The sequence below is a fragment of the Henckelia pumila genome, chromosome 2 (genome assembly GCF_033568475.1).
Source record: "Henckelia pumila isolate YLH828 chromosome 2, ASM3356847v2, whole genome shotgun sequence".
In the NCBI taxonomy this organism is placed as follows: domain Eukaryota; kingdom Viridiplantae; phylum Streptophyta; class Magnoliopsida; order Lamiales; family Gesneriaceae; genus Henckelia; species Henckelia pumila.
The window spans coordinates 26,929,162-26,942,107 of record NC_133121.1 but is presented as its reverse complement, the minus strand read 5'-3'; the positions used below and the strand labels follow the sequence as shown (position 1 = coordinate 26,942,107).

The 12,946-nt window shown below is 38.7% G+C and overlaps 1 protein-coding gene across 1 annotated transcript; it reads left to right on the top strand.

Moving 5' to 3' along the window:
- The first annotated feature begins 1,522 nt into the window (after positions 1 to 1,522).
- LOC140877419 (uncharacterized) lies at positions 1,523 to 12,572 on the top strand. The gene is made up of 3 exons (XM_073280954.1): positions 1,523 to 1,700; positions 11,113 to 11,675; positions 11,766 to 12,572. The coding sequence occupies exons 1-3, from the start codon at positions 1,523 to 1,525 to the stop codon at positions 12,570 to 12,572; spliced, it is 1,548 nt and encodes a 515-aa protein (XP_073137055.1).
- The last annotated feature ends 374 nt before the right edge of the window (positions 12,573 to 12,946 follow it).

The following is a 12,946-nucleotide window of genomic DNA, read 5'->3' as shown; positions in this document are numbered from 1 at the left end:
TTTCTGCTGGTGAAATTGTTAAATCGTAGGAACAATAATTGACTAGGCTAAATACAATCACTGGTATTTGTGTTGTCTATATTCATCACTTTTACTCATTTGAATGCTACCTTAAATTTAAATCTAGATCGCTGGTATCCAGGTTGATTTATTGGTAAGAGTTAATCTAGAACGCTGGTGTCTTATTAATTAAGATTAAGGTGAAACAGGAATTTAATTTTCAATGATGAATATTTGATAGGATTAATTATTTTTAGGAAATTGATGATTGAATGAATGATATCAAGGGTGTAGTTGACCGATACCAAGGCTTGTTTCTCAGTGAATTCTTCAGTTATAATTTAATCTTGCATGATAGTTGTTAAGAATTTCGTTAAATATTGTTTTTAAATTTTAGTAGTTAATCTCAAACTCAAAACCCCCTTTATTGTATTTTAGAACACATTAAATTTCCCTTTCCTCGTGGGAATGATCCCTACTCACACTACTACATATTTTGTTATCTGATTTGAGTTGGGTAATTTGGGCATGACATGACTTAGTGCTACCAAATTTTGGCGTCGTTTCCGTGGAATGCGTTTAGTTTATTTGTGTTCTTGTTTTTATTTTTTTTTATATTCTTTCCCCCAGTGCTTCTCGGGTTTGTTAATGCTTGTAGGAGAATTTTATGAAGAAGAATTCCCCTACGATTCAGAGATAGAGAGAACACTCCATAGAAGAAGGAAGGAGGCTCGTAGGAAACAAGAAGAGGACGAGCTACGGACTGAAATTCCTGAGTAAGAAATGGCTGCCAACACAAATCTGAGCTTGAGACAATTGGGCACTCCTGATCCAAACCAACAGCCTTTATGCATTACTTTTCCTACTCTAGAAAATAATGCTACTTTTGAGCTTAAATCTGGATTGATTCATTTGTTGCTTTCTTTTCATTGTCTTGTAGGTGAGGACCCTAACAAGCACTTGATGAAATTCCATGTGGTTTGCACAAGTATGAAACCCCATAGAGTGACAGAGGAGCAGATCGAACTGAGAGCCTTTCCTTTCTCTTTGAAGAGTGCTGCTAAGGATTGACTGTATTATTTACTCTCTGGATCCATCACGACTTGGACTGAGATGAAAAGAATTTTCCTGGAGAAGTACTTCCCAGTTTCTAGAGCCGCTAACATCAGGAAGGAGATCTATGGGATCAAGCAATTTACAGGGGAATCACTTCATGAATACTAGGAGCGGTTCAAAAATCTTTGTGCTAGCTGTCCGCAACATCAGATAAGTGAAAACTTATTAATTCATTAATACTATGAAGGGTTGTTACCTCATGACAGGAGTATGCTAGATACGGCTAGTGGATGATTTTTTGTGGATAAAACTCCAGTTCAAGCGAGGAATCTAATAGAGAATATGGCTGTCAATTCTCAGCAATTTGGCACCAACAGGAATTGATCATGCACCAAGGAAAAATAGCGAGGTAAATGTCTCTTCTCTTGAGCAACAATTGGTTGAATTGACGTCTCTTGTGCGTCAAATGGCTGTAGGGAACGGAAAAAATGTGAAGGTTTGTGGAATTTGCACTGCGATGGGCCATGCAACTGACATGTGTCCCACTCTTCAAGAGGAATCGGTCGAGCAAGTTAATTCTACTGGCGGATTTTCTGGACCACCACAGCGGAACTATGATCTGTATTCCAACACATACAATCCTGGTTGGAAGGATCATGTTGAAAAACGCGGCGATCAGATCAATCAGGATTGATACCCGGTGCAGCGGAAGTTTAAATTTTTTATATGGAACGATTCCATAATGGGTATCAAAACCTTACGATTAAATTGTGTGTGTAAAAATTAAATAACAATTATAAATTTTTACCTCCAATCTCGAATCGAGATTATGGACACCAACAGATTGCTCTGATCTTGTTATATATCCCTGGAACTGATGGACGAACTGTTCTTCAATCAGGTCCACGAACAGAGATTTAATCCCTCTGATAGATTGCACTAGAAAATCTATCAGAAGTTTTCTACGAAGAGATTAACGAATTTGATCCGTTAAACCAGACTGTAATTCAAAATCACAAGCTGGATTTTTCTGACAGAGAGAGGGAAGGGGGCGGCCACTTTTTAGAAAAATACTTAGGGTTTTCGAAAATTGTGACCTATTGTGTTGTTAATTTCTGTACTGCAATAACTTATTTATAATGTAGGCCACTAACAGCTTAGGGCCCATTAGTCATAAGTTCAAGCCCGACAAGCAAAGCCCGCATGTTCAGAAATTAATATAAAATTCATCGTGACTCCGATTGATAAACCGATTTCACCAATGTGCACAGAAACCATTTCTGCACCTTTTAAAGTCAAGATAAATTTTTCTGAATCCGAATTCAGTGATTTCCAAAAATGGCCATCCCTATGTCATTTTAGGAAATCTTACTCCTCTACTCTTAATTAAGAAGTCCAACTTCTTCGTTCATTAAATTTAACTCTTTAAATTTAACTATCTCAACGGGGATTAAAAATCCATTACACTGTGTGACCCTCAATGGTTCAGGGATACAGCTAGCCGTGGGCTCACAACTCCTTGTGACTCGGAACAACAATTTCCGACTTGCCCATCGAATCATGGTATGAGCGCCTAGCAACATCGCCCCATGATTCCCTAGGTATCACTGATAGTGCCTACAAGAACCAGTAGATTTTGGTTAGCGTACAGTACGGTCCCTTCATCCAAATATCCCGATCGAATCAACAACCATTGGTATATCGAGAGTCGCTCGAGATTCGATAACTATGCAATGCATCTTGAAGATCAAATAGTGACATCGCATGTGCTACTAAGAAACCATTTCTTAAATCACATCATGTACTATGGCCAGAGATTCGTCACACTAATATCTCCTCAGATCGCATAGGATATCCACACTCGCAAGTATGTGGTGAATCCTTGACAACAAAGCATCGACTCCTATATGTGTTGTAACTGTACCTAATCCCGACACCTGATGACCCCAATAGAGTCGATAAACGAGTCAAAGCACAGTACTAGCATATAGAGTCTCAATGATGTTTCAAGTAGTAAGGACTAATGGTGTACAACCAAAACCGCGGAGTATATCCACTCGATAAGTGATAACCACTTGGAAAGTCCGGATAGGATAGTTCGATCATTCATCATATGAATATCCATTTGCATGCTTCGAACATCTCTATGTTCCCTACCAATGAAACGTGGTACTTGCATCGCAAATGCTAGTCTCAAACTCGAGCGATCCTTATCCTTATTATCGGACGGCTCAATCGACTAGGAACAATTTAGAATATACAGTGACTATAAGATGTGTTTCATGATAGACATCTCCATGTTCTACCACATCTTACATACACTATAGTATATTCAAGGTCTTTATCAAAACAACAATAGTATATCACAATATAACAATATGAAGAAAGATAAAGTCATTGCCATTAATAAAAGTGTAAATTATATTAAACAAAAGATTGTTTATACAAAGAGTCATCAAAGCCCTTAGCCACAAGTTGGCTCACTGGGCACCCACTCTTTCAATCTCCCACTTGCCCTATAGCCAACTAGTCATACTACGTAGACCCATTGCTTCGCGATGTTTGTCAAATAATGGTCCTGGCAAGGGCTTAATAAGTGGATCAGCGATATTGTCTGCAGAGGCCACTCTTTCGACAGTGATGTCTCCTCTTTCCACAATCTCCCGGATGATGTGGTATTTCCTCAGTACGTGTTTGGATCTTTGATGAGACCTTGGTTCCTTTGCCTGAGCAACGGCACCCGTGTTGTCACAGTACACCGGGACTGGACCAACAACTTCAGGAATGACGCCCAACTCTTGGACGAAATTCCTCATCCAAACGGCCTCTTTAGCAGCAGCTGATGCTGCAATGTATTCAGTCTCAGTGGTGGAATCCGCTGTGGTGTCCTGCTTGGAACTCTTCCAAGAGACAGCACCGCCATTGAGCATGAACACAAATCCAGAGGTTGACTTCGAGTCATCCACGTCACTTTGGAAGCTAGAGTCGGTATAGCCTTCCAATTTTAGTTCTCTTCCTCCATATACCATGAACATATTCTTAGTCTTTCGTAAGTACTTAAGAATGTCCTTCACGGCTTTCCAATGCATTTGACCGGGATTAGCTTGATATCTGCTCGTGACGCTCAGAGCAAATGCTACATCCGGTCTGGTAGATATCATCTCATACATGATACTACCTATGGCTGACGCATATGGTACATGTGTCATTTTCTCTATCTCTTCATCAGTCTTGGGACACATAGACTTGGATAGAGAAACTCCATGACACATGGGTAGATGTCCTCTCTTGGACCCATCCATTGAAAACCGTTTCAATATGGTGTCGATGTAGGTTGATTGAGTGAGTCCTATCATTCTCTTAGATCTATCTCTATAGATCTGTATCCCTAGAATATAGGATGCCTCACCCAAATCCTTCATCGAGAATCTACCTGATAACCATATCTTTGTTGACTGCAACATCCCTACATCATTCCCAATGAGTAGGATGTCATCAACATAAAGTACTAAGAATGTCACAGCATCCTTAACTACTTTCTTGTACACGCATGGTTCCTCCGGGTTCTTGATGAAACCAAAATCCTTTATTGTTTCATCAAATTTCTGGTTCCAACTTCTTGATGCTTGTTTTAGACCATAAATTGATCTCTGAAGCTTGCATACCTTATGCTCGCTTCCCATGGATGTGTGCCCCTCAGGCTGCTTCATATAGATTTCTTCCTTAATGTCTCCATTAAGAAAAGCAGTCTTCACATCCATTTGCCATATCTCATAGTCATACCATGCAGCTATGGCAATAAGGATTCTTATGGACTTGAACATTGCAACTGGTGAAAAGGTTTCATCATAGTCAACTCCTTGTCTTTGAGTATAACCTTTTGCCACCAATCGCGCCTTGTAGGTCAATACCTTACCATCAGGCCCAAGCTTTCTCTTGTAGATCCATTTACACCCTATTGGAACAATTCCATCGGGAGGATCTACTAAAGACCAAACTTGGTTTGTATGCATCGAATCTATTTCCGACTGCATAGCTTCAAGCCATAAATTTGAATCCGCATCAGAAATTGCTTCTTTGAAGTTTCTTGGATCACATCCAACATCGGGTTCATCTTGATCCCCTTCAAGAAGAAGACCATATCGAATAGGAGGTCTAGAAGTCCTCTCGGATCTTCTCGGTACAGGCGTGTCCAGCAATGGTTCCTGAGGTGTAGGATCGTTATTTTGTATTTCGGGTTCTTCTCGAATTTCTTCGAGTTCCATCATCTCGCCTTTCTTATCCAATAAGAACTCCTTCTCCAAGAAGGTGGCATTCCTTGAAACAAACACCTTTGTTTCAGCAGGATAATAGAAATAATATCCGATTGAATTCTTCGGATACCCTACAAAATAACATAAGCTGGATCGACTATCCAACTTATCTCCCACTGTCCGCTTCACGTAAGCAGGACATCCCCAAATCCTCAAGTACGAATACTTAGGAGCTTTGCCATTCCATAACTCGTATGGTGTTTTGTCCACTGCTTTAGTGTGGACGTTGTTCAACAACAATACCGCCGTTTCAAGCGCATAGCCCCAAAACGAAGGTGGAAGCTCAGTGAAGCTCATCATGGATCGAACCATGTCCAACAAAGTTCGATTACGACGCTCCGATACACCATTAAGATGTGGTGTCATAGGAGGAGTCCACTGAGAGAGAATCCCATTCTCTTTTAGATAGTCCAAAAACTCGGTACTCAAGTATTCTCCACCTCGATCCGATCGAAGTGCTTTAATACTTTTACCTAGCTTGTTTTCTACTTCAGCCTTGAATTCTTTGAACTTTTCAAATGCTTCAGACTTATATTTCATTAAATATAAATACCCATACCTTGAATAATCATCAGTAAAGGTAATGAAGTAGGTGTGGCCATATTGAGTCCCAACTCTAAATGGACCACAAACATCTGTATGGATCAAATCCAATAGATTTTGACTACGCTCAGGTTTCCCCTTAAAAGGAGATTTAGTCATTTTTCCTTTTAGGCAGGATTCACAAGTAGGTAGAGAGTTAATATCAGACATATCAAACATGCCCTCTCCCACTAGCTTGTTCATCCTCCTTGAGGAAATATGACCTAGCCTAGCGTGCCAAAGGTTTGCCGGGTTTTGGCTATCGATTTTCCTTTTGTTTGTTGTTGCCGGTTTATCAACATAATTTATTGGAACGTCTTTTAGTTTTAAGTTGTATAGATCGTTTTCAAGTTGTCCATTTCCAATCAAACATTCATTCTTGTAAATATTGCAAATCTCATTCACAAAATTGCAAGAATAACCATCTCTATCAAGCATAGAAACAGAAATAATGTTTTTAATCAAATCCGAAACAAATAAAACATCTCTTAAAAGTAACTTAAAACCGTTCTGCAAAATTAAATAAACATCTCCTACGGCTTTTGCTTCAACTCTGGAACCATTTCCGAGCCTCAGCTGGGTCTCACCCATCCTAAGCCTGCGACTTCTTGTCATCACCTGCAAATCATTGCAAATGTGAGATCCACATCCGGTATCCAATACCCAAGAAGTAGTATTAAGTGAAACATTTATTTCAATATAGAACATACCCTTCGCAGTTCGCAACTGCTCTAGATATTCCTTGTAGTTACGCTTCCAATGACCGGGCTTCTTGCAGTAATGGCAAACATCCTTGGATTTTTCCATGTTTGAAGCCTTTGTCTTGTACTTCTTCTCGGGTTCGATTTTCTTGGGTGGGGCAGAACGTTTCTTACCCTTTGTACTTGGCCCCTTCTTAGCAGAAGAAGAGGAGCCCACCAAGAAAGCCGGTTTATCCTTCTTTAATGTGGATTCATATGTCACAAGCATATTGACCATCTCTTCAAGGGAGGCCTCTATCTTGTTCATATTGAAATTTACCACAAATCCGTCAAACGAAGAAGGAAGAGACAGAAGTAGTAAGTCCAAGTTGAGTTCATGCTCCAACACCAAATCAAGGGTTACCAACTTCTGTATGAGCCAAATCACTCGTACCCCATGATCACGGACCGAAGTCCCTTCACGCATGCGACACGTCATTAGCTCCTTTACAGTAGCGAACCTTTCAGCCCTCGATTGAGCCCCAAAAAGTTCCTTGAGTTGAACGTGAATGTCAGCAGCATTCACGGTGTCCTCAAATCGCCTCTGGAGTTCATCAGACATCGAGGCTTGCATATAGCATTTGGTCTTGATATCATGGTCCCACCATGTATCAAGCTTGGCTAACTCCTCCGGACTTACGTCAGCTGGTGCTTCCTTTGGAGGAGATTTTTTTAACACGTAGAGCATCTTCTCCGAAGTCAAGACAATCTTCAACTTACGGAACCATTCCGTATAGTTTGTGCCAGTCAACTTATTTTGTTCGAGGATCGAGAAAAGTGGATTACGCGAATTCATCGTATGAAATACTGAAAAGAAACAGACAAATATCAGTGATTGTTTAAGCAATTTACTAAGACATAAAATAGGCGAAATTTATTTTATGAATCTCACTCCCACTATTTTAACGATTTCACTACCCTCTAGTGAAAACGGGAAACTGTTTTTCTTAGTGAGAACATGGAGTCCAATTGACAAACTTATGGTCCCGAATAATATCAGCCAACCATAATTTTCAAATGGTAGAGCCCAATTGCTTCCAAAGCAACCTCCATGTTTTTACCTCATGTCCAATAAGGGCCCAATAATACGACGCCGTTTATTGTGACATGTCAAGATGACCCATCAATATTAAGTTGTGATGGACGGTCGCCATGTGGATCCCCCAATAATATGAGCTGATCCCATGGGAGTTCCACCCAACTTACAACATGTGTCGATCCAATGTACAGCTTTCCGACGAACGGGCCCCCCCAATAATATGAGCCGGACCGTATCCGCGGGTAGCATCTCATACATTGATCGTTGATGGAAGGTAGGAACATTTAAACAAATTTAAATTTCCTTTATTTATCTTGATATCAATTTTAAATCATATTTAAAATGAGGGATTTTTAATTATAAAAATTTGTCTCATCATTTTTTTAAAAATTTTGTATGCTTGCCGGATTCACACAATTATGTCTAAAACATGCATACAACTATAATATCACATATTATATAGGATGATCGATTCCATTTCTAATCGACCCGTGGTTGCCAATCACGAGTCTTAGTCCAATCCTAGGTAATATGCAGTATGCAATGCAATCCTATTACATTTGCTTCCAATTTACATTTCTTCTGTCTTTATTGTCTGCTGGGCCCACCTCCATCTTCAAATCTTGATCTCCCACTAAATCTAATGTATTTACAATAAATAACAATGACAAGTAGGGGATACATTTTAAGGGGTGGGAACGGGCCATAAACCAAGCCCACTTTTATTACATATGACATTCATATTTGGGCCATAAACCAGGCCCATTAATAAAACCAACAACAATAAAAACAAATGTAAATTCCTAACATACACCTACAAAATTGGTCATGGCAATCGATCATCCTTATCCAATAACATTTAATTCAAAATTAATTTATTGGATAACATGCAATGGCAATTTAAATTTAAAAGGATAAAATCATATTTCATACATAAAATCTTATTTTACATATAAAATCATATTTTATCTTTTTATCAAATAAAATCATATTTTATCTATAAAATCCAATTTTATACATAAAATCATATTTTACTCAATATATCCATAAGATCATATCTTATCATCAATTGTACCAAAAATAATTAATTTCAAAATTCAATTAAAGGATAAAATATTAAAATTTTCCAAAAATTCAAATTTATCCAAAAATCAATTTTAAAATTTTCGGACTCGAACAATTCGATCTGACGCCTCGTGGACCAATCAAAACAATTTTTGATCGGACCAAAAATAGAATTTTAACATATTAAAATTTAATTTAAAAAATTAAAAATATTTTTTCCCGCGGGCCGCCCGGGACGTTCCCGGGCCGGGCAGCCCGGCTGCCCTGGGCAGCGCCGAGCGCTGCGCCGCCCTGTGTAGCGCCCAGCGCTGCGCAGGGCAGCGCCGTGCGCTGCCCGGGTTTTTGCCCGAAATTTTTTTTTATTTTTTTATTTTTAAATATTTATTTTGTTTCAAAAACCGAGGCCTAAAAAAATTTTGTACAATCAATTAATTTAATCGCTTGATCTGAGCAACCTGGATCTGATACCACTGTTGGAGAACGCGGCGATCAGATCAATCAGGATTGATACCCGGTGCAGCGGAAGTTTAAAATTTTTATATGGAACGATTCCATAATAGGTATCAAAACCTTACGATTAAATTGTGTGTGTAAAAATTAAATAACAATTATAAATTTTTACCTCCAATCTCGAATCGAGATTATGGACACCAACAGATTGCTCAGCTCTTGTTGTATATCCCTGGAACTGATGGACGAACTGTTCTTCAATCAGGTCCACGAACAGAGATTTAATCCCTCTGATAGATTGAACTAGAAAATCTATCAGAAGTTTTCTACGAAGAGATTAACGAATTTGATCCGTTAAACCAGACTGTAATTCAAAATCACAGGCTGGATTTTTCTGACAGAGAAAGGGAAGGGGGCGGCCACTTTTTAGAAAAATACTTAGGGTTTTCGAAAATTATGACCTATTGTGTTGTTAATTTCTGTACTGCAATAACTTATTTATAATGTAGGCCACTAACAGCTTAGGGCCCATTAGTCATAAGTTCAAGCCCGACAAGCAAAGCCCGCATGTTCAGAAATTAATATAAAATTCATCGTGACTCCGATTGATAAACCGATTTCACCAATGTGCACAGAAACCATTTCTGCACCTTTTAAAGTCAAGATAAATTTTTCTGAATCCGAATTCAGTGATTTCCAAAAATGGTCATCCCTATGTCATTTTAGGAAATCTTACTCCTCTACTCTTAATTAAAAAGTCCAACTTCTTCGTTCATTAAATTTAACTCTTTAAATTTAACTATCTCAACGGGGATTAAAAATCCATTACACTGTGTGACCCTCAATGGTTCAGGGATACAGCTAGCCGTGGGCTCACAACTCCTTGTGACTCGGAACAACAATTTCTGACTTGCCCATCGAATCATGGTATGAGCGCCTAGCAACATCGCCCCATGATTCCCTAGGTATCACTGATAGTGCCTACAAGAACCAGTAGATTTTGGTTAGCGTACAGTACGGTCCCTTCATCCAAATATCCCGATCGAATCAACAACCATTGGTATATCGAGAGTCGCTCGAGATTCGATAACTATGCAATGCATCTTGAAGATCAAATAGTGACATCGCATGTGCTACTAAGAAACCATTTCTTAAATCACATCATGTACTCTGGCCAGAGATTCGTCACACTAATATCTCCTCAGATCGCATAGGATATCCACACTCGCAAGTATGTGGTGAATCCTTGACAACAAAGCATCGACTCCTATATGTGTTGTAACTGTACCCAATCCCGACACCTGATGACCCCAATAGAGTCGGTAAACGAGTCAAAGCACAGTACTAGCATATAGAGTCTCAATGATGTTTCAAGTAGTAAGGACTAATGGTGTACAACCAAAACCGCGGACTATATCCACTCGATAAGTGATAACCACTTGGAAAGTCCGGATAGGGTAGTTCGATCATTCATCATAGAATATCCATTTGCATGCTTCGAACATCTCTATGTTCCCTACCAATGAAACGTGGTACTCTGCATCGCAAATGCTAGTCTCAAACTCGAGCAATCCTTATCCTTATTATCGGACGGCTCAATCGACTAGGAACAGTTTAGAATATACAGTGACTATAAGATGTGTTTCATGATAGACATCTCCATGTTCTACCACATCTTACATACACTATAGAATATTCAAGGTCTTTATCAAAACAACAATAGTATATCACAATATAACAATATGAAGAAAGATAAAGTCATTGCCATTAATAAAAGTGTAAATTATATTAAACAAAAGATTGTTTATACAAAGAGTCATCAAAGCCCTTAGCCACAAGTTGGCTCACTGGGCACCCACTCTTTCAGATCATCCAAATCTAAGATACAAAAACTCGCAGGCAAATCAACATGGGCCTCAAGCACCACCGCACCATCTTGCTTATAGGCCACCGTATCCTCCACAGCCACATTATCCTCAAATTCCAACGCCTAGTGAGTTTCTAGAAAATATTGTTAATGATCTTGCTACTAATACTGTAACTTCTCAACAGGAAATGAGAGCAGGTATCCAACACTTGAACACTCAGGTGGGGCAGTTGGCCACAACAATTAATAGGTTGGAGGTACAAAATTCTAGCAGCTTACCATCACAGACAGTGGTGAATCCAAAGGAGAATGTGAGTGCAATCACCTTAAGGAAAGGAAGAGAGTTGAAAGTTCGTGAAGAAGTGGTGCAAGAACCGATAAAGAACGAAGAGGTGGAGGAATCCAAGGTAGAGGAGAATGATCTTAATCACAAAGAAGCACCAAGAGGTAAGTTTCCTCCTCTTTCTGAGTATAACCCTGTAGCCCCTTTTCTCTTAGCGTTAAAAGAGTCTAGGAGGGATGAAGGTATCAAGGGACTGTATAAAACGTTTTGTAGATGCAAGGTAAATATCCCTTTGTTAGATGCTATCAAACAAGTACCTCGCTATGCTAAATTTTTGAAAGAATTATGTACTGCGAAAAGAAAACAAAAGTTAAAGGGGTGTAAGGAAGTTGAATTGGGAGAACAGGTTTCTGCTGTGATTCAAAGAAAGGTACCTACAAAATGCAAGGATCCAGATATGTTTTCGATTTCTTGTAAAATAGGAGATGTTCAGCTTGATACGGCCATGTTAGATTTAGGAGCATCGATTAGTGTCATGCCTTATTCTGTTTATGCTTCCTTAAATCTTGGGCCTTTGAATGAAACTGCAATTGTTATCCAAATGGCTGATAGATCTACTATTTTTCCTAGAGAAGTATTAGAGGATGTTCTTGTGCAAGTTGATAAATTGGTTTTTCCTGCTGATTTATATGTGCTTGACATGCAAAACAATGATTTGAATTGTCCAATTTTGCTAGGAAGACCATTTTTGAAAACTTCAAAGTCCATTATAGATGTCAATAATGGTATTCTTACTATGGAATTTGATGTGAAAATTGTTAAATTTCATATTTTTGATACCCTAAAAATTCCTGGTTGTGAAAGTGTTGTTAATAATCTTGATGTTAATGAGTACTTGTCACAAGAACACAAGACAATTGTGAAGAAGAGTGAGCTGGAAGAAGTAATGGCACAACCTGCAAAAAATTTTGTTGCTGAAATTTTTATTTCTGATTTGCAGGTGCCTAAAATTGGGACAAAACTTCCTCCAGATCGAGTAAAAGGAATGCCTAAGGAAAAAGGAAGAAATTGTCCAGAGATGGAGATACCCAATAATATAAAGCATAGAAAGAAAATAACTGCAAAACTCTTCAGATGGGTGAAGGTGGACAAGGAAACCAGATATGAACCTCCATGAGGATCTGAAGCATACAGTCGGGCCGACGATTGTAAATAGAGGCGCTGCTTGGGAGTCAACCCAAGGGGAGTATTTTCTTTCATTCTTAGTTTTTATTTATTTTTGTTTTGCATTTTTACTTACATTGGGGACAATGTAAGATTTTAAGTATGGGGGAGAGGACTTAGCCAGTCATTGAGAGAATTTAGTCGATTTTTGAAAAAAAAAAAATTGAGAGCTCATAGTTTGTGATGAATTTGACTGTTGAAAATCACTAGCCCATGATGAATTCTAATTGATGACATACATGCTTTTGAAAATAGATGATTTTCTAACCTTGGAACACTTTGATCTCCAATGCAAATTAGACTTTGATGTGGTTCTTGAATATTTTG